Raw genomic sequence first — 19,163 nt, 5'->3', positions numbered from 1 at the left:
TCTTAAAGCATAATTTTAAGGGTTAACTTTTTAAAATAAAGAACATCTTATATTTAGCTCCCGTTTGAATCTCATTAATTTTGATTCCATTACATTCAATTTTTCTCTCTCTTATTTTCAACCACACAATCTTCTAAAAAATAATATTACACATAAATCGAATAACTTTTCTTATTTTTCAACCACTCATTTTTCAAAAAAATATTATTCCACCCATTTTCATTTACAAAAAATGGGGGCCAAACAGGAGGTTAAAGAATCTCTTGACTATGTTTTTATTTTGTATCAACAAGGCCATAAGGATAACTCCAAACAAACTCTAAAATAAGGAAAGTGGACATAAGTTGGGAGCCAAACCATGCTTGAACTTACTATGTTTTTCACTATTTCGAAGTTAAAAATGAATTATTAGTTAGAGCGGGATGGGATTTATTCTCCAATAATTTTATATTCTGTTAATTTGAGACAAAAAAATAAGTTCTGTTCCAGCCAAAATTCCCAAATCCTGCTTCACGCACACGCTCTCTCTCCCTCTCTCTCTCTCTCTCACACACACACTCTCCGCCACCCCCTCGCCTGGGGAAATAGAGCATTACAGCCCAAAAATGGCTTCCCTCAACCCATTATCCATACCCATTCTATCACTAGTAATGCTATCAACACTGTCAATTTCAACCTTCTTCTCACCGGAGACTGAAGCCATTGGAGTCAACTGGGGCACCGCCTCGTCGCATCCTCTGCCGCCTCCAAAAGTGGTGGAGCTCTTGAAATCTAACAAAATCAACAAAGTCAAGCTATTTGATGCTGACCCTCTTGTTCTTGAGTCACTCTCTGGTTCCAACATTTTGGTAACGGTCGGCATTCCCAATTCTATGCTTCGTAGCTTAAACTCTTCCCTCAAGGCGGCGGAGAGTTGGGTACACGATAATCTAACCCGCTTCGTCTCCGGTGGCGCTTCAAGAGTCCAAATAGAGTATTTCGTTTCTTACTTCTCCTTTCGCCTCATTTTACTGAGAATTTTAAAGCAAACTGATAATGGCATGTTAATGTAGAACCTGTCCTTAATGAGCAGATTTTTATATAGATTTTTCAAGGCATTCCTCTATTTAATCTTTTAGAGCCTTTGAAAAAAATTGTGCAGCTTCATTTGATGCATAGCTGTTTGTAGAATAGCTATACAAAGTGTGGAAGTGCTTACAGTAAATGGCTTTAGAATTTTTTTTGGCTTCCATATCCTAACTCAGTATTCACCAAATAATGGATTTTGGATGAATAAATTGGTGTTTAATCAGTTCAATATGAGTTCACAAGATATTAAAGATCAGATTCTTGATGTATTTGGTTTGTTGATTACATAGTTTTAATAGATGACTAGAAGAGGTTAAATTGTATTAGAACTTTGAAAAAGTATTGTTGAATCTAAAGCATTTAGGTTAAGTAGAACTAACTCGAATATAAAGGAATGTGTAAAACCAATTAATTGTGGTCCATGTAATATTATTAAAGGATTGTGTTCGGTAGATATGTTGCATCCCATTGATGATAATGAGGAATGAAGACATGAAGTACAATATAATGCAATAATAATTTCAACTGGATCTTGGTTCTAATACCATGAACGCAAAAAAAGTACTTTGTGTGTATATTTTTGAGTGAAATTACATTATTACAATATAAGTGGGGGTATGATTATTACAAATATTATCTATATAGAAAAGCAGAAAAAATATCTAAGAGACAAAAGCTTATCCTAAATCTTTAAAATCTGGTACGCAAGTCTATTGGGAGTAGTCCCAAAGGATCTTCTATTTTTGGTACATACCTGTCCCTTTTATTTTGGAGAGACCAAATAATTGCAAATCAGTTGTCGAAGAAGCTTGTTTTGTTCCCCTCTCATTGTTTTGTACTCTACTAGATGAATTTTCATATTTCTCTTGGATGGCCGGAGAGAGGACTGGCTGATGTATTTATAGAAATTCAGGCTTCAACTATGGTTATAATTTGATAATAGCTCCTCAGTGGCCTGCAATAAATTTATCTTCATTTAGAACCCAATTCATAACCAATTAATCTATTTGTACAATGATTTTGTACAACATTGTTGACAATGATAGGCGTGGCAAAAAAATATTGATTGAAATGATGGGTTGTTTTTTAAACTGTCCAATGACAATATGCCATGTGGCATGTTGTCAAAATCATTTTACATGAAGAATTGCTCATTCACAACCACAATTAAGGATTCACTCATGCGCCAGTATGAAATCTTACAGAAGTGATTCCTTACTGACTGATGTTGATTGCTTTACTGCTCTTCTTTGCATCTCTCATTCACAACATTTTATTATAATAGTGAGCTCAAAAGCCCATGTCCCCTTCATTTTGAATTGAAGGATTATTTATGTGCATGTATTGGGTGAATAATGTTACCACCTTGGACCCATAGAATGTAAATTGGCACTACTATGTAATTGCATTCAACATGTGCCATTCTAAAGAAAGCATAAAAATAAGATGCCTTTTTCTGAGGTATTGTAACTTTGCTATTGAGCAAAATGTGCCTGCAGTTTCATTTCTGTGTTTGTAAATGTTCAAGTTCTCAAGTCTCAAATTTCCTTGGTGATTATTGATCTTATTTTGCATTTCCTTCTTTCTCCCTCCAATATGTTCCTTCCATTTGCAACCACATTGTAATTGTGTACTAGGATTTTCATCTCATTATGCCGTCAATTAAACTATTATACAGGTACATTGCTGCTGGTGATGAGCCATTCCTCGAAAGTTATGGCGTACAATTCTACCCCTTTGTTGTTGGAGCAGCTGCCAACATCCATAGAGCTTTAGTCAAAGCTAACTTGGCCAACAAGGTCAAAGTTGTAGTTCCCTGCAGTTATGATGTGTTCCGGTCTGAATCTGGCCTTCCATCGAAGGGACACTTCAGGCCTGATGTCAATAAAACCATGATCGAACTTCTTGCATTTTTGAGCAAGCACCAATCTCCTTTCTTTGTAACCATATCCCCTTTCCAAAGTCACAATGAAAACAAGAGCATTTCCCTCGACTTTGCTCTATTCAGAGAAAGTGCGCACCCTCGAAATGATAGTCACAAGATCTACAGAAATAGCTTCCAGTGGAGCTATGATACAATCATCACGGCACTATCCAAAGCGGGTTTTCCCCTTATAGATATTATCATTGGACAAATTGGTTGGCCAACAGATGGGGCCGCCAATGCTACTTCAGCCCATGCTGAAGAATTCATGAAAGGCCTTATGGACCACCTCCATACAAGATCAGGAAAGAATCCGAGCCCTCAAGATCGTCCGACAGAGACATACATTTTCAGTCTTTTAGACGAGGATCGGAGAAGCATAGCCTTAGGAAATTTTGAGAGGCACTGGGGTGTGTTCACTTTTGATGGCCAAGCTAAGTATCAAGTTGATTTGGGACAGGGGTCGAGAAAACTGGCGAATGCACAAGATGTCCCATACCTGTCATCTAAATGGTGTGTAGTAAACAATAACCGAGACTTGTCTAATGCAACTGCACTTGCTTTAGATGCATGTTCTGCGGCTGACTGCAGTGTACTGTCACCTGGCGGTTCCTGTTTCAATCTCAGTTGGCCTGGGAATATTTCTTATGCATTTAACAGCTATTATCAGCAGCATGAACAAAAGGCTGAGAGTTGTGCTTTTGGGGGCTTGGGATTGATTACAACCGTTGATCCATCAGTCAATAGTTGCCGATTTGTTGTTGAATTAAGAACCTCACTTTCAGTCCTACACAGGCACACACTTTTCCATTGGATCGTTTCATCAACAGTAACGATTTTCTTGTATTTATTAAGCGACAGTTGGAGATAATTTCAGTTGAATTATACAGACGAACGCCTGTATTTTTATTTTTTCGTTGCTCTTTGATCGAACTGAAGTCTGTTTATCTTCCTTTTTTGGGCATCACAATCTAGTGATTTTCCATCATTTCTCTGTTATCCAAATTTTAAATTTTTATTTACTGTTCTTAGTTATGAAAAATAGCCTTTTATGCTAGTGGCATGAGTGCGGTTTATGATAAATTAACCATTATATGGAAGATTTTCATGTAAGCATAGAAGTAGAATGTGAAGAGGTTGTACATTTATGGAGTTTATGTTAGATTGCAGGAGCAGGGTTCACTTGTTACTATGTTTTAAATTTAGAGCATGTTTTGTTAAGCTTAAGAGTTTTAATCTTACTTTTAAGTAAGTTCTTGTTTGACATGTTACTTTTTTTACTTATAAGTAAAATAATCAAGTTTCTTTCAAAATAAGAAATATACTTATGTTTGGCAAAGCCTTGAGAAGTAAAAATACTATGGAAAAAAGATAGCACTTGTTTGTCTCTTGTTTAAAATCTGTTTATAATTAGTCAAATTACTTTTTATTCATATATATTGTGAATTCTATAAGTATTAGCTATTTACTCACCACTAATTTTTATCTAATTATACAACTCCCAAACATTCTTGACATGCTTTAAAATTGAACTGAAAGTTAATTCTACCTCCTCCATTATTTTTATTTTTATTATTATTTTTTTTAATCAGAGATGCTAGGGGAGAGGAGTTATTTTTAAGCTCTTTCACATTGTTTAGTTTTAACTTTTACCCAAGGATGCCTTTTATTTTTAAATTAAATTTCCAAAAATATTGATTACAAAATTTACTTATTTCTTAGTAGACAATTTTTAATCTATGTTTTTTAATTTTAATTACCAAAAATATTTATTAATAAAACTTACTCATGTCTTAGTAGACAATTTTAATCTTTGATTTTGTTAGTAATCATGCAACTTACACATGTTTGATACTTTAAAAAATGAAGTGCTTTAAAGAGGAGGCCAACAATAGGAGGGAAAAAAAGAAAAAAATTATCAAACCCCATCGCGCCCGCTAATCGTTTATTCCCAACGCATTCCCCGTTGGCAATACTTAAGGATGGCAAATTGATGCGTCTTCCCTGCCCCCTACTTTGAATGGTTTGGGAGTTTCTGGTCAATAGGAGAATCAGGACGAGGACGGAGAACATGATCCTTGTTCCCAAACTCATTTCGACTCTTACAAAAGTTCACTTAAACTTATATAATCGCGTGTAATTATCTTTCAACAAGGACCTCATATATATTTCAAATGTAAAATAAAGCTTATAGCGCTAAAGAATAAACCAGAAAAATGAAAAGAAAATGTAAAAGAGAGGAAGAAGAAGATCACCTCGAGAGGTCTTTTGGAATATTACTATTATCGTTCATTTATGAATGAGTTGTGCTTCACGTGCAGATGCGAATCTTAAAGACCTTTTCCAGAATACACACATATGTGGGGCCCATGTAAATTTTTGTTTTTAATACATGTGGGGCCCCTGCATAGTGAGGGGCTCTGTAAAACTTCTGTGACCCAAATTCTGTATACTGGGCATTAGTGTTTATGAATATGCCCTACTTCTACACTTCTATGCAAATAAAAAAAAGAGGAAAAATTATTGTACAATCACATAATCAACTTAATAATTAGTTTCACCCTGAGCATTAGGGCATTTAATATTTTGCTTAACATCCTCTCAAGCTTATGGGTTCGTAAGCACACTGAGCTTGGAACATAGTGCCAAAAATTTGTAAGCGGGGAGGAGTGAAGCAAACTACAAGGGTATGTTTGGCAACTTTTTTCTAACAAAATGAGAATTAATCTGCTTTGGGCGACTATGAAGAACTAGATTGGTTGTCAAATAAGTTGCACTGATATTGTCACAAAGATGGTGGATGCAACTGCTAACTTCAACCATTATTCTGCAAATAATGCTTCAATCCAACCTACCTCAGCTAGCATTAATTAGAGCTCTAAACTCTTATTTTTTACTTGATTTAGAAACTACTTTCTGTTTAGATGAAGTCCGAGAAATCAAGCTAGACTCTTCATAAAATTGGGACTAGAGTCCGGTCAATTTTGAAATTCTATTAGCTAAGTCCTGAAAAGAGAGAGGGTTAGAAACCTCATCCAGTCCCCCTAATGCGAGAGAAAGCCATTACTTTATTTGTTAGAACTAGAATTCTATTTGAATTTTGGAATGCTATCTGGGAATTCAATTCGAAATCTATTTGGCAATTCTAATTGAAATCAATTTGGGAGTTTGAAATTTGTATAGGTCAAGATATGGACCATGGAGAAATTTAAGACCCAATCCCGCTCGAGCACTCAAAGTAGGGAAGCTTGAGCGCGCTTAAAGCTAGCCTGCCGGTCGAGTGGCAAAGACACCGCCCGCTTGATGCCTACTTGGTGCTCGAGCGAAGGTTTATCCAGGCAAGGTCCTTTTGCATTTCAAACGTAATTTCGGCATTCTCTTCCATCTATAACTCTATTTCTATGATCTGAAACGTTCCCTATGTATAATTAGCTCTTCATTATGATTTAGACAATATTCTAAACACAATATCTTTGTATTCTTTTTCCATATTTTAGCAAATTCTCGTTTTCTCTGCCAATTATCTTTTGTTCTCATGTGTTTGTGTTATTTACTTTATATTGTGTCATATATTTATCCTTATATTCTCAACAAACTAGTATAAGGGCGAGGTTTGATTAAGTCAAGAGTTCAGCTTGATCTTTTAGTGATGACCATAAAGTTTGATATTTCGCTTTTAGATTGCATCGTGAGATTTTTGTTGCGGTAGACAAAGATACTAGCATTGCTTATTCAGATGGATTTGGATAATGCGTTGTTAGGATTTGACAAGATGCCCACAACTTGGACGTCGAAGGAGAAATAATGTAGGGATCAAAAGGTCCTATCACAAATTCATCTTTATATTTTCAAATAATATTTTGAAGGAGAAGATTTTCGCTGTATTGTTGTTGAAATTGGAGCAAATGCATGACGAAGAGTCTAACTAAACACAGTGTATATATTCTCAACGACGACAGAAGGTAAGATCACTTAACTATTCTTAAGGAAATCATCTCTGATTTGAAAATTTTGGAGGTTAAGTATGAAGAAGAGGATTTGGGTTTGATTTTATTGTTTTTGTTGCCCACTCTATATATGTCTTTTAAATATACGATCTTATATAGTTGTGATATTTTCATCATTGGAGAAATCTATGATGCTTTATTTTTTAAGGAGAATATGAAGTATCTTGTTGGATCTAGGGCTCATGGATATTGTCTTATTGATGATGGTGATTACGTGAGGGACAAATTGAGGTCTAATTTCAGCAATAAAATTTGTAATTATTACAAGAAGAAGGGGCACATGATAAATGATTGCTATAAGTTAGAAAATTAAAAAAAATTGGTTACAGTTAATCAGAATGGAAAGCAACCAAATACTTTAGGTGAAACCAGTATTTTAGAAAATTCTCACAATAATGGAGAACTTTTAATTATTTCTGACAATGACTCCAAACTTGATGAGGATTGGATTCTTGATACAGCTTGCACTTTTTATATGTGTCACATCGGGATTTGTTTTCTACATATGGAATAGATTCGAAAGGTGTTGTGGTAACAAAGAATAATACTCCTTGTAGGATAGCTGGTATTGGAATTGTCAGAATTAAAATGTTTGATAGGATTGTCAGAATACTTGATGCTATGAGTCATGTTCAAGATTTGAGAAAAATCTTGTCTTCTGGAGGACTTTTGATTTGAAAGAATATAAATACATCAATGAAGATAGAATACTGGAGGTTCGTTTAGGAACCTATGTCATGATGAAGGGATAGAGGATGTCCTAAATATATATCTTGCATGGTTCTACAGTGTTTTGAAGATCAATCAGTAAATTGTAGGCAAATATGTAGATTTTGAGTTTGGTTCAGTACCGTTGAAGTTTAGTTTGAGGTCTACATTGAAGAATACATTCCAGTCAAGTTCATAAGTTATAAATAATTTCGCTTTGCCACCATCACCAATGGTGTAATTATATTCAATTGCTAGAGACAAACCTAGAAGAAATATTAGGCCTCCTAATTGGTAAGTGGATGCCAATTTAACTACTTTTACTTTGAATGTGGTTAAAGGTGTAGGTTTTAACTAAGAACGTTTTATTGAAGCAGTTAAGCGTGTTTTTGTTACAGGGCTTGTTTATGCCTCGTTTAGTGATTATTAAATTATTTATGATTTTTTGTTGCTTGTGAGGATAATTTGGGCAACTTTGGTGTTCAAGGTAATCCTGCTGAGTAATGCTTGAAATTCAGTTGATACTCAGTTGTTGAATTTGCCCTAATTGGATTTTGTGGTGGAGATGGAGATTTTTTTATTTTTTCAGTTGGAAATTTTGATGGAGAATTTTGTTTGGTGTTTTTGCCCAAGAGTTAAGCCTTATTCTTTGCAGTGAAATTTATCTTTAGGTGGAGAATCTTTAAAGTTCTGTTCATTGCAGTGAAATTCATGTCAAAATGGATTATGCCAGAATTAAGGTGTGATCTGAATTCTATTTGGAATATTTTTTGGGAATCCTATTCGAGGTCTATTTTGCAATTCTAGTTAAAATTCAATTCGTAAGTTTAATTGAGAGTTTGGAATTTATGTTGGATATAAAGAGATCAAGATATGGACCAAGAAAAATTTAGGACACATTCCCGCCCGTTGCCCGCCTGATTCTCGCTTGAGCACTCAAAGCAGAGAGCTGCACTAAGCGAGAGCTAGCCTACAGCTGAAGCGGCAAAGTCATCTCTCGCTTGGCGCTCGATCAGCAATTCGTCTGGCCCAAGGCCTATTTCGCTTTTTAAACGCTTTTTCAGCATTCTTTTTCCTTCCATAATTCTATTTTGAAGGGGTTGAAACATTCACTGTATATAATTAGCTCTTCATTATGATTCAGATAAGTTAGACAATATTGTAAATACACCTTGTATTTTTTCTCCATATTTTATTTAATTCTCATTTCTTTTGCCAATTATTTTTCATTCTTGTGTGTTTTATGATACTTATTTCATATTGTGCCACATATTCATCCTCACATTCACAACATTTTTGAATAAATTAAATGAGCAATATTCGAAAGTGAATACTTGTTATTATAAATGAAAAGATTGCAAATATCTTTTAACGAAGTCCGAACTTGCTTTATATAAAGTTTTTGTCAAGGTGACATGGCTACAGGCACTTGGGGCATATAGACATGTGTCCCACATTTCATATATTTAAGATAGGAGTAAAGAAGCTCCTCGTAAGGTGACCGAGTTGGTGAAATAGGTAAGTATGGAGGCCTATGGTCATGAGTTCGATTCCCTCTATCAACATTTTCTCGATCGAGCCTGTCGCACCGACTTGCCTAGTGCAGTTTATCTGGCTGACGTGTTTGCAGGCTATTGCGTCAGTCCGATAGTTTATCCAGTACGCATCCAAAGTGTAGCGGTCGTGGGTTCTGTCATCATTTAATAATAATAAAAAAAAAGAATGGTCACCATTTTGGTGACTCATCAAACCTCTGTATGTCTAAAGTAATTTTCGTTATACAATGCTTCCTCGGGATGTTATTCTAGTAGATGATCAACCTTATTGGCTAGTTGCTTTCCTGTCCTTTGTCTGGTGACTCATCTACCTCTATAGGTCTAAAGTATTTGTTGCTACTCAATACTTCCTCAAGATGCTATTCTTGTAGATGATCAACCTTACTGGTTAGTTACTTTTCCGTCCTCTGTCATCGATATATAGTCTCTCATATGCATGGGCGGAGGTAGTGGGGGGTGGGGCAGCCCATATAAAAAATTAAGAAGAAAGTGCTCAAATGTTAGCATTAGTCCACTACTCCTCAGTCCATATAAAAAATTAAGAAGAAAGTGTAGAGTCTTGACCCAAATGTTAGCATTAGCCCAACTCTAGTTTGAATCTCAACCCAAGTCTAATGTTCAATTATTTAAATGGTATAAAAGACATTAATTATTAATTACTTTTTCATGAAATTCATAAAACGTGAATATTTTATTATCAAATTAGATATTCTGCTTAATGTATGTTTGACTAAAATTTACTTATAATTATTAAATAAATTTTATTATAGAACATTTGTATTGATTAGATCTAAAAGTAAATTACTTATTTTAATAGTTAGAGACACTACATATTTTTCAAAATTTTAAGGTATTTTTTATTTCTACATATGTTTTCATTTATTATTTATTCATATTTATTAAAAAAATTACTTATTTTGACCATAAAATAGATATTATGATCGAAATAAATAACTTTTTATAGATTTGATATTGACAATAAAAAGAATATTTGTTAAAATTTATTTATTTATAAAGTAATCTACATATGAGTATATTTTTGAAATCAAGCAGAAAATGGAAGTGAATTAAATTTAATTTCTTTAACCCTCGAAATCCTTAGTTTATTTTGCTTACTTTGATTGAGATTCTTTACTCACTTTGAAATGTAGTGATATAAAAGATCGATAAAAACACGAAATAATATTTTGAGACAATACATATGGTTTATAGTGATATATTATTGATTGCATGTTTCAATTCAGTTTCAGTTGTTCGGAAAGATTGGTAGTAAAAGTTATTAGGAGAGTACTTATTAAGTATTTTTTTTTAACTTTCACTGGTGGATATGTATTTTTGCTAATTTCTATCATGATTCAGTTAGTTTATATTTTTTAAGGTAAGCATTTGTTAAAAAAATACAAAGATTTAGTGGAATATATTAATGTGAGACATCTAAACTTTTTATTTTATTTTATTTCATTGAGTTTTGTATACTTTTTGTTGTGAATGTCATGAGAATAGCCTCCGAAACTCGATTTCTTATGACGTAAGTTTATTTTAAAAAAAATTAAATTTCAGCCCAGCTTAACGTTGTTTTCTAGCTTTGCCCCTGCTCATATGATATTGAATTATAGCCCCCCAGGACACATCCGAGTTGGTGGAACAATCACTTCGCTGGGACGCTGGAAGCAAGGGTGGGGAGTTCGATTCCTGGAGTTAACACTGGGAGCCACATGGAGAGGAAGCCATTGGTGTGAACAAATGCCCAGTGAGGAGAGCTCTCTTTGCGGAAGGAGTCCAAATGAGTTGTGGGAACCTGGGAGCCAACAAGGGCACATCCTGCGATTTACCTCCCTGAGCTGCTGAGGGGCCGGAGGTTCAGGGACAAGGATCTAGTCGGACGCAAGCCCGGACACCTTTTAAAAAAAAAAAAAAAAAAAAAAATGAATTATAGGTTAAATCAGTAGTCATTTCTACCTCTATCATTTTCAAAAGTGGTTGAAATGTAATTTAAAACGACAGCATTTTAGCAGCCAGAGGGTTCGAATAAATGATCACCGAATAAGGCTGCGTCACTTGCCGTATTGTTAGGGAAGAAGTGACCTACAAACCAAAACATACCCATCTCTCTTTTCTATCTAAAAGGCCTTATCAATCGCGCACGTGTTGATGCGTTGTAGAAGTTTGGACGGATAAGATAACGAGAAGGTTCTCTACGGCTCTGATTTGCTAACATTAATCTTTTTGTGTACAACCGTGCGTACCTGAACAATCTCCCGACATGCTAATCCGCAAAGAAAAATATCTTCTCCTACTTAGTGGACTAGGTATATATATCACCCATTTCGCTAGAACCCTAGTTTTCTTTCCTCTTTTCACTCTCGCCCTCTAGGAAAAAAATTTATTGATTCTTGAAGATTGAGAAGATTTTAATCAACTTTCGAAGAGTAATCTACAAGATGTCGGGTTCGTACGGTTATGAAGGTGATGGATCTGCTCCCCCGCCCATGGGCGGTGGAGGTTACGGAGGATATGGGGGAGGAAATAGTGGTGGTGGCAGTGGATATGGAAATTATGGTGGCAGCGGCGGCGGGGGCTATGGTGGTAATAGAGGCGGCGGAAGAGGAGGAGGTGGAGGTGGGGGATACGGAGGTAATAGGAATAGTTGATAGTTTTCTTTTTCTTTTTCGTTTTCTAAGTACTTTGGTTATTTATTTTGATATCTGGATTTGAATTTCTCGGATTTGACCTTGTATCATTGTGTTTTTGTAATTTATTGCTATTTATCTGAGATCTGTTCCTCTTATTTTAGGAGGCGGTGGCTGCTACCAAGGAGATCGTGGGGGACGTGGCGGTTACCAAGGAGATCGCGGGGGACGTGGTGGTGGTGGCGGTGGCGGTGGCGGCGGCGGCGGCAGAGGTGGTGGGAGTGGCAGGGAAGGCGATTGGCGATGCCCTAATCCAGGGTAACGTGATTCGCATGGAACTGGCTTTAATTTATTGCATACCGTCTTGCTCCTGTTTACTGTACTATTAACTTGACTTCTTTTCTCCGGAGACTTTCTTCTAATCCCAACTCACCCAACGAAGAAAGAAAGAGCTCATAATTTGAACATAGAATCGAGCCATTGTGAATGGGCAAAGCCAGGTCCCTCGGGAGTCGGGAATAACAATTATCCACCCTTTTCCCTGGCACGGTGCCACATCACTTGCGAGTTCACACTGAAAACTTATATCAATATATAGTAAATATATAATTAGAGGAAAATTTTATCAATTTGTGTTATTTTGTTTGTATAATTTAAAATTAACGAGAGACGCTAAATAAAGTGCCCTAGTTGAGCCTTCATAGGAGAGTAGATTTTTTTACTTGTACTTCATATGTTAAGTTTTTTAGTATATTCAAGAAAACACAGATTTTGTATCTTTTCTGGTTTGTATGGATGTAACTTACTGGTGTTGCATGTGATGGGATTGAAAGGGGATTTAAGATATTATTTAGTTTATTAATAAACTTCATCAAGGAACTAGACTTCTCATATTATCACAATTTCGAACTATTCAATTCTTTTCTAGCTCTCTGGATTTTGCACCTCAAATCTGCATCTCCATGCTCATTATTATGCTCATATTTCTGCTATCTTGAATATCTTGCATATTTGTGTTATAAAACTTTTGACGAAGTGTAAAATGGATATGATATTTCAGTTCTGTTTGTTAATTGTAATTGATTTTTAACCTCCTTGGATGTAGGTGTGGGAATTTGAACTTCGCTCGAAGAACTGAGTGTAACAAATGTGGTGCAGCGTCTCCTGCTGGTTCTGATGATCGTGGGGGTAGAGGTGGTGGTGGTGGAAATACTCGTGGGGGAAGAGGTGGTAACTATTATGATAGTGGAAGTGGTAGGGGTGGTAATGATTTTGATGGAAGAAATAGTAGAGGTGGTTCTTATGGCGGTAGTCAAGGAAGAGATTATAGTGGGTATGGACAGGATACTCCAGTTGCTCCTGCATCTTATAATGGGGTGGGTAACAACTACCCCCCACCTCCTCGTGCCTATGGCGGGAGCCCTAATTATGCTCCAGACGCAGTTCCTCCGCCTGCAAGCTATACTGGTGGCCCTGCTTCATATCCTCCATCATATGGTGCTCAGGCTAGTTATGGTGGTGATGCACATAGTGATAGCCGTGGTGGGGGACGAGGTGGCCCACCTGGTGGCTATGGAGGAGATTCTCGAAACCCATCTGGAGGTTATGGTAGTGCTGAAACAGACGCTCCAGCAGCAGTCAAGCAGTGTGATGAAAGTTGTGGTGACTCCTGTGACAACGCAAGAATTTATGTCTCAAATTTACCACCAGATGTGACTACTGATGAGCTTAGAGATCTTTTTGGAAGTATTGGACAAGTAATGTGGAAATTTCTTTGCCTTGTTAATTCTTTGCTATGCATGAGTGGATGCACAATTATTTAGCATGACTAATTTACCTGCTGTGCGATTTTGTGTGCGGGCTGTATGTACTCTAGGGTTAATGTCTGCATAAATTTCCGTGTTATCTTTCTGGATTATATTTGAGGGCATTAGGAACTGTTACCACCGAATCTTGACTGACACATTCTAACTATGTACTGTGTGGACATCATTTTTGTGTTATTACAAATAAAGCCCCCTGTTTGTTTCTCATTTTTGGAAGAATGAGAATGAAAAATATGATCGTTATGGGTCCCACACAAGAGATAGAAATTCAAATTTGGTGGCTTGATGTGATGGATAACCGTCATATTTTTCATTTTAATGAGAAAAGAATAAGAACCAAACAGGGGCAAAATAAACTGGGTAATAGTAGTATCCTTTTAAGCAGTTATATGTGTATCATCTCATCTTCTATTTTTTTCTTCAAATTTTTTTGATGAACTAGGTAGCAAGAATCAAGCAAAAGCGAGGATACAAGGACCAGTGGCCCTGGAGCATAAAAATATACACAGATGAACACGGAAACAGCAAAGGAGATGCAGTTTTGTCCTATGAAGATCCATCAGCTGCACATTCAGCTGGTGGTTTTTTCAATAGTAAGAACTTGATTGACTGTTATCTTGGTGTTTGGAATTTCTTATGTTTGTGTATTGTTGATATGGTTTGGCTTAACAGTGCATGAGATGAGAGGTCACAAAATTAGTGTCATAATGGCTGAGAAGTCAGCTCCAAAGGGTCCTCCTTCATATGGTTCTGGGTAACCCTTCTTTCCTCAATTCCTTTTTTTTTTTTTTTTTTATGTGCTTAACGAGAATCTAAAACATGTTTTGTCTATACTTAAAATGAAGTTAAACTTTTACATCTTCTAGTATACTCCTTTTATTTTTATAAGTAAAAAGGTTAGCAGAGTAGAAATTTGTTTCAAAATAAATAACTTAATTCATTTCTTATCTTTTGAGTAACAAAAATAAATGTTTATTTTGTATCTTTTATATTGTTAAAAGAACTTATCAAGGGCCCGTTTGAGCCACATTATTCCAAAAAAATACATTCTTAAACAGTGATTTGACATCATTTTAACCATACATTCTTCAATAAAATAATATAACACGCAGATCAAAAACTTTTACTTATTTTTTAACCACACATTTCTCATCAATACACTATTCAAGAATGCATTATTACCAAAATAATGTGGCTCAAACACCCCTTAAGTAAAATTTTGAGCTTAAGCATGCGTTACATTCATGCTAGAATCAACTATGCTGTGATGCAATCAGGGATATGATTTGATACAAAGGATTTAGATGTTTTGGAGTATATTTACAACAACTTTTTGATCTATGCACGTCGAATGTAGATTTTTATGTGTACTGGAATGGGATGTATTTGTAAATTAATGTTGTTGGGGATGTTTGATTATGTATGTACGAAGTACGTATTGAGAGAATGTAGGGTCTCTTGATATGTGATTTGTTTGATTGGATTTGATATTCTGTTGAGGAGAATAAGGACGTGGTTATTATAGTTTGCCCTTTGTGGTGAAAGAGCTGATGATAGAGAACTAGGATTGTGACTCTCAGTCTAATGTTCTAGAGTTGATAATGTCAGAACAGTGTAATATTACCATTTGAAGTTCTGGGAATAGATTCCTCTGCAAAATAACCTTTCACGGGGTCTTGTCAAACCAATACTTGTCGGCAACTGTCAGCAAGGTGAAACCAAAACTACCCTTCCCTATGAAACTGGTACCTAGGGCAAGTACTCTGTTGCATTATTTCTTGTCTTACTGATACCAAGTTTGTGCCAATGAGACTGAAGGGAATTGCGCGTTCAGTCGAATATTATTTAGAACTAATTCCCTTAATGAGTCTATCCTTCAGGCTGTTAAATGTGCATTAGTTGTAGTTGATTTGATGGTTCTGTTGTATATGGCTTAGGACTGGAAGGACATTTCTGCAACTTCCAAGTTATTTAGTTCTATCTTTCCAGTTAATTGAAATAGCGCCCTTAACTTGTACGATCTTTAAAATCAGAATTTCTATTTGTTTTTGGTGGACACTAATTTTTTTTTCTAATTATGGAGTCACTAATGTTACTGTACTTATAAACCTCATTAGCCTGTATGACATTAAAGTAATTTGGGGCCACATCATAAATATTTCAGGGTATTCAAGTGGTTGAACTAGTCTCTACATATAATATGTGATATTGCTTCCCCACCCCACCACCCCAAACTAAGTGGTGTTTCTTGCATACACTGTACATTTGAAATTAGGTTTTGGAGAATGATAAATTATCCATCTTGCTACGGAAATGCTGTACTCTCTAGAGTTGATCACTACTTGTTTTACAGGGGAGGCGGTAGAGGTGGCTATGGAGGTGATCGACGTAGAGACAACTTCAGAGAAGGTGGTGGTTCTGGACCAAATAGGAATTATCACGGTGGAAATCGTTCGCGCCCATACTGAACTTGCAGCAGAGCATTTTATGTACTTCTAATATTCTGATGGGAGAGTTTTTTATTTTATTGCATTCACGGATTTATTCTCTAATGGAAACAGAGGTAGGTTGTTCGCTTACTTATAGCAATACCCCTTTTCTGTTCTTTATCCTTTTGTGTACTTGGTGGGCAAAATTTTCTTATTGCTTCGGATTGATTCGAGCTGTGTGAATGTCTTTATAGAGGCAAGTGGATATTCTCCAAATTGCTGCTAAAGGTAGGTTGAATTGTCAGGTGAGTGTTGCTTATCTAGATTGTAATGCATTGTTTGTTCTGACTGACTGTGTTTTGTGATTTTGCTCTCATGTTTATTCCCCTTGATTTGATGGACCCAAGTATGAAAGCATATCACCGCAGCATACAGATTCAGTTTTGGTTAAGAATTTGTTTAATCATTTTCTTACCTTCCTCTCACCTTTAGGTCGTAGTTTTTGTTTACATGACACGATGAATAGCTAGTAGCTGGTTGATAAGTGGCCGAAGTTAAAGAAGGAAGAGATTACTTTAGTTTACTCTTTGGGAACTAAATCTTGAAGAAAAGAGTCTTGGTAGAACTAAAATCTGGCGAAAGATATTTAGGTTGTGCCGTGTGTTCTGATTGTACTTGTTGGGGGTTCTTTCCACTTGCCAGTCTGATAAATTGTCATTTCCCTTCCTTACTTTAGTTGGCTTGAACAGTAAATATTTCAAAATCTTTCCCTTTGGGTTGTGCTCGAGGTAGATTTCCATGTTGATTACATACTCACATTTTTCTGTTTTTTTACTCGTAAAAGTGGTTGGTCTTTTTAAAAAAGAGAGAGGGCTCTTCAGCGTAGTTCTGAGTTATTGGGTCTCTGATTGTAGTCGTCTATGATAGTTCAAAAGCTGGACAATGGATTCTCTTCTGGTAGAATGTTTGGAAGTAGAGTTGAGTTTGGAGGGCAGCGCATTGAGCATCGAAATATGGATTAAATACTGACCGATCTTTAAATCCGACGCTGAACTCTACAATTTCGCAAATTAGTGAAACTCAAGTTCTTGTAATTCTGTAAATGATTTATCAAGGCCATTTCAACTTGGTGACCATATTTAGTAATATTGCTTCCAGATATATTTGTTTATTTTATTTAACGCCCCCTTTTTGAGGTTATCCTAGCCAGCTTCATGTGTACCGTGCCAGAAGTTTTTAAGTACTGCGAGACTGGTGTCTCAAGTCTTAACTCATGATCTTTTCCTCCCAATTGGTGAATTAAAGGGCAAAATAAAATTCCTTGTTCAATTTCTATTCTCGAAACGTGCATGTTCCTTGTTCCGTCATTCTAAATTTTTGGCCATAATATAAATTGATTTATAATATATGGAAGCTTATAAGATAGATGTTTAAGGATCCATGCTTGGTGACATTGCCTTGTTTTCCCTTCAGAAATACTGGAATTGGACTGAACCAGTTTCATCGAGAATTCTATGCATGTGGATGGTTTTTATCTTTCAACTCTTCATACCCTATCTTCAGCTGGTTAAAATTATTTCTAATTTGAATTCTGAACGAGAGAGTTCAACAATGAAATATTTTGGACATTTTTAGGGACACTTGTGAAGTACGGTTGAAAACATTTATATTGATTTGGATATGGAAGAAAAATGTTGTATTGATGCACAGCAATGTAATTTGACGATACTGAGATTAAAAAGTGAATATTCTGAAAACTGGAAAGTAAAATGATTTAACATGAGGTGTGCACAAAGAAACTGAAGTTTCGTAAAAAGGGAAAATTGAGAATAAATCTTGCCCAAAGAGAAGTCGTTGAACTGGTTTCTTCTCTCCATTTCCTGGGCTTTGAATGAATTACCGGACTTGTGTAAATATAATGTTGGAAAAAAAAAAATGAAGAATCCTCCTTTGTATCTAGGTCACTTCCAAACTGTCGTTAAGTAACCAATGTATGCATTTCCGTTACTATGGTGAGATCAAAAGAAATTAGTAATCAAGATGAAAACACTTGAAGATACTTTTAAAATAAATTTTTTTATTCATATACTAATTTTTAAATAGAAATACGTTTTTTTTTTTTTAATTAGATTTCGATTTGAGATAGAGAATATTTTATAATATTTCAAGATAACTAAATAATAATGAACGAATTAGGAAATCAAACAATATAGATTTAATCATTTACCGAAAAAATGAAATTCCTAAGTAAAATCTAGAAAAATAAATAAACTAAAGAACAAGAAATAGTCATTCCAGTCAGTTAAATTTTAAAATAAATTCTACTTTGGTTAGCCTCGTGAGAAGTCTAACTAAAGTCAAAATTAAGCCTATGTCTAGGAGCGCTATTTCAAAAGAAAAAACGGTTTTTCACTGTAATGTGGGTCCTCTTAATTTTTAAATGCAATGTCAAGTACTATAGTCAAATCATTTTTTGAATTTTACTTTCAATACCTATTTTACCCTTTTATATTAAAGGTAATTCTACCACTTTGTTTGGACTGATTCCAAGGGTAATAATGACAATTTAAATGAATTTAATGAATTCGGCCACCTTTTCTGACTATGCGTTCTTGAAAACGTACAAAAATAATGGAACAAAAATTTTAACATCCACAGTAATTTTTATCAAAATCGGATAAAATCCAAGGGTAAAATCGATTCCAGGCATGTGCCAGATTAAAGAATACGAACCCTTCAATTCATTGAAGAAGGTAACATTATTCATAGAATTTGGCCGATAAATTACTTTGTGCATGCCTGATAAGTTTTACTTCCTTTGTTGCATAAAGATAGAAGATTCGTGCTACACAATTAGAGGGGTTGACATAGCACACATATATGGGGAGGTCGGCATTATTTTATTTGCGAGGAACCAACGCCTCAACTATGGGTGTTGTGTCATTCTTTGTATCAAACAATATGTTCGTTTGGCATTTTTCAAGATAGAATTGCTTCACTTTTATCTGTCATGAA

At 35.4% G+C, this 19,163-nt stretch overlaps 2 protein-coding genes across 5 annotated transcripts; both read left to right on the top strand.

Annotated features, from left to right (window-relative positions):
- The first annotated feature begins 459 nt into the window (after positions 1-459).
- LOC111369732 (glucan endo-1,3-beta-glucosidase 9) lies at positions 460-4,010 on the top strand. The gene is made up of 2 exons (XM_022991365.1): positions 460-973; positions 2,747-4,010. The coding sequence occupies exons 1-2, from the start codon at positions 606-608 to the stop codon at positions 3,861-3,863; spliced, it is 1,485 nt and encodes a 494-aa protein (XP_022847133.1). The 5' UTR covers positions 460-605; the 3' UTR covers positions 3,864-4,010.
- Positions 4,011-11,603: 7,593 nt separating this feature from the next.
- LOC111369731 (transcription initiation factor TFIID subunit 15b-like) lies at positions 11,604-17,348 on the top strand. Of its 4 annotated transcripts, XR_002698240.1 has the most exons (7): positions 11,605-11,897; positions 12,058-12,211; positions 12,999-13,650; positions 14,162-14,312; positions 14,392-14,473; positions 16,073-16,282; positions 16,403-17,348. XR_002698240.1 is itself a non-coding variant. In XM_022991362.1 (6 exons), the coding sequence occupies exons 1-6, from the start codon at positions 11,705-11,707 to the stop codon at positions 16,185-16,187; spliced, it is 1,347 nt and encodes a 448-aa protein (XP_022847130.1). In that variant the 5' UTR covers positions 11,605-11,704; the 3' UTR covers positions 16,188-16,976. The 4 variants fall into 4 exon arrangements, 2 of the variants coding, with proteins under 2 accessions (XP_022847132.1, XP_022847130.1); XR_002698241.1 differs by lacking the exon at positions 14,392-14,473 and having other exon boundaries at positions 11,604-11,897; XM_022991362.1 differs by having other exon boundaries at positions 16,073-16,976.
- The last annotated feature ends 1,815 nt before the right edge of the window (positions 17,349-19,163 follow it).

This window comes from Olea europaea, chromosome 20, assembly GCF_002742605.1.
Source record: "Olea europaea var. sylvestris chromosome 20, O_europaea_v1, whole genome shotgun sequence".
Taxonomy (NCBI): domain Eukaryota; kingdom Viridiplantae; phylum Streptophyta; class Magnoliopsida; order Lamiales; family Oleaceae; genus Olea; species Olea europaea.
The sequence above is the reverse complement of the archived record's forward strand: the minus strand, read 5'-3'. Positions and strand labels throughout refer to the sequence as shown.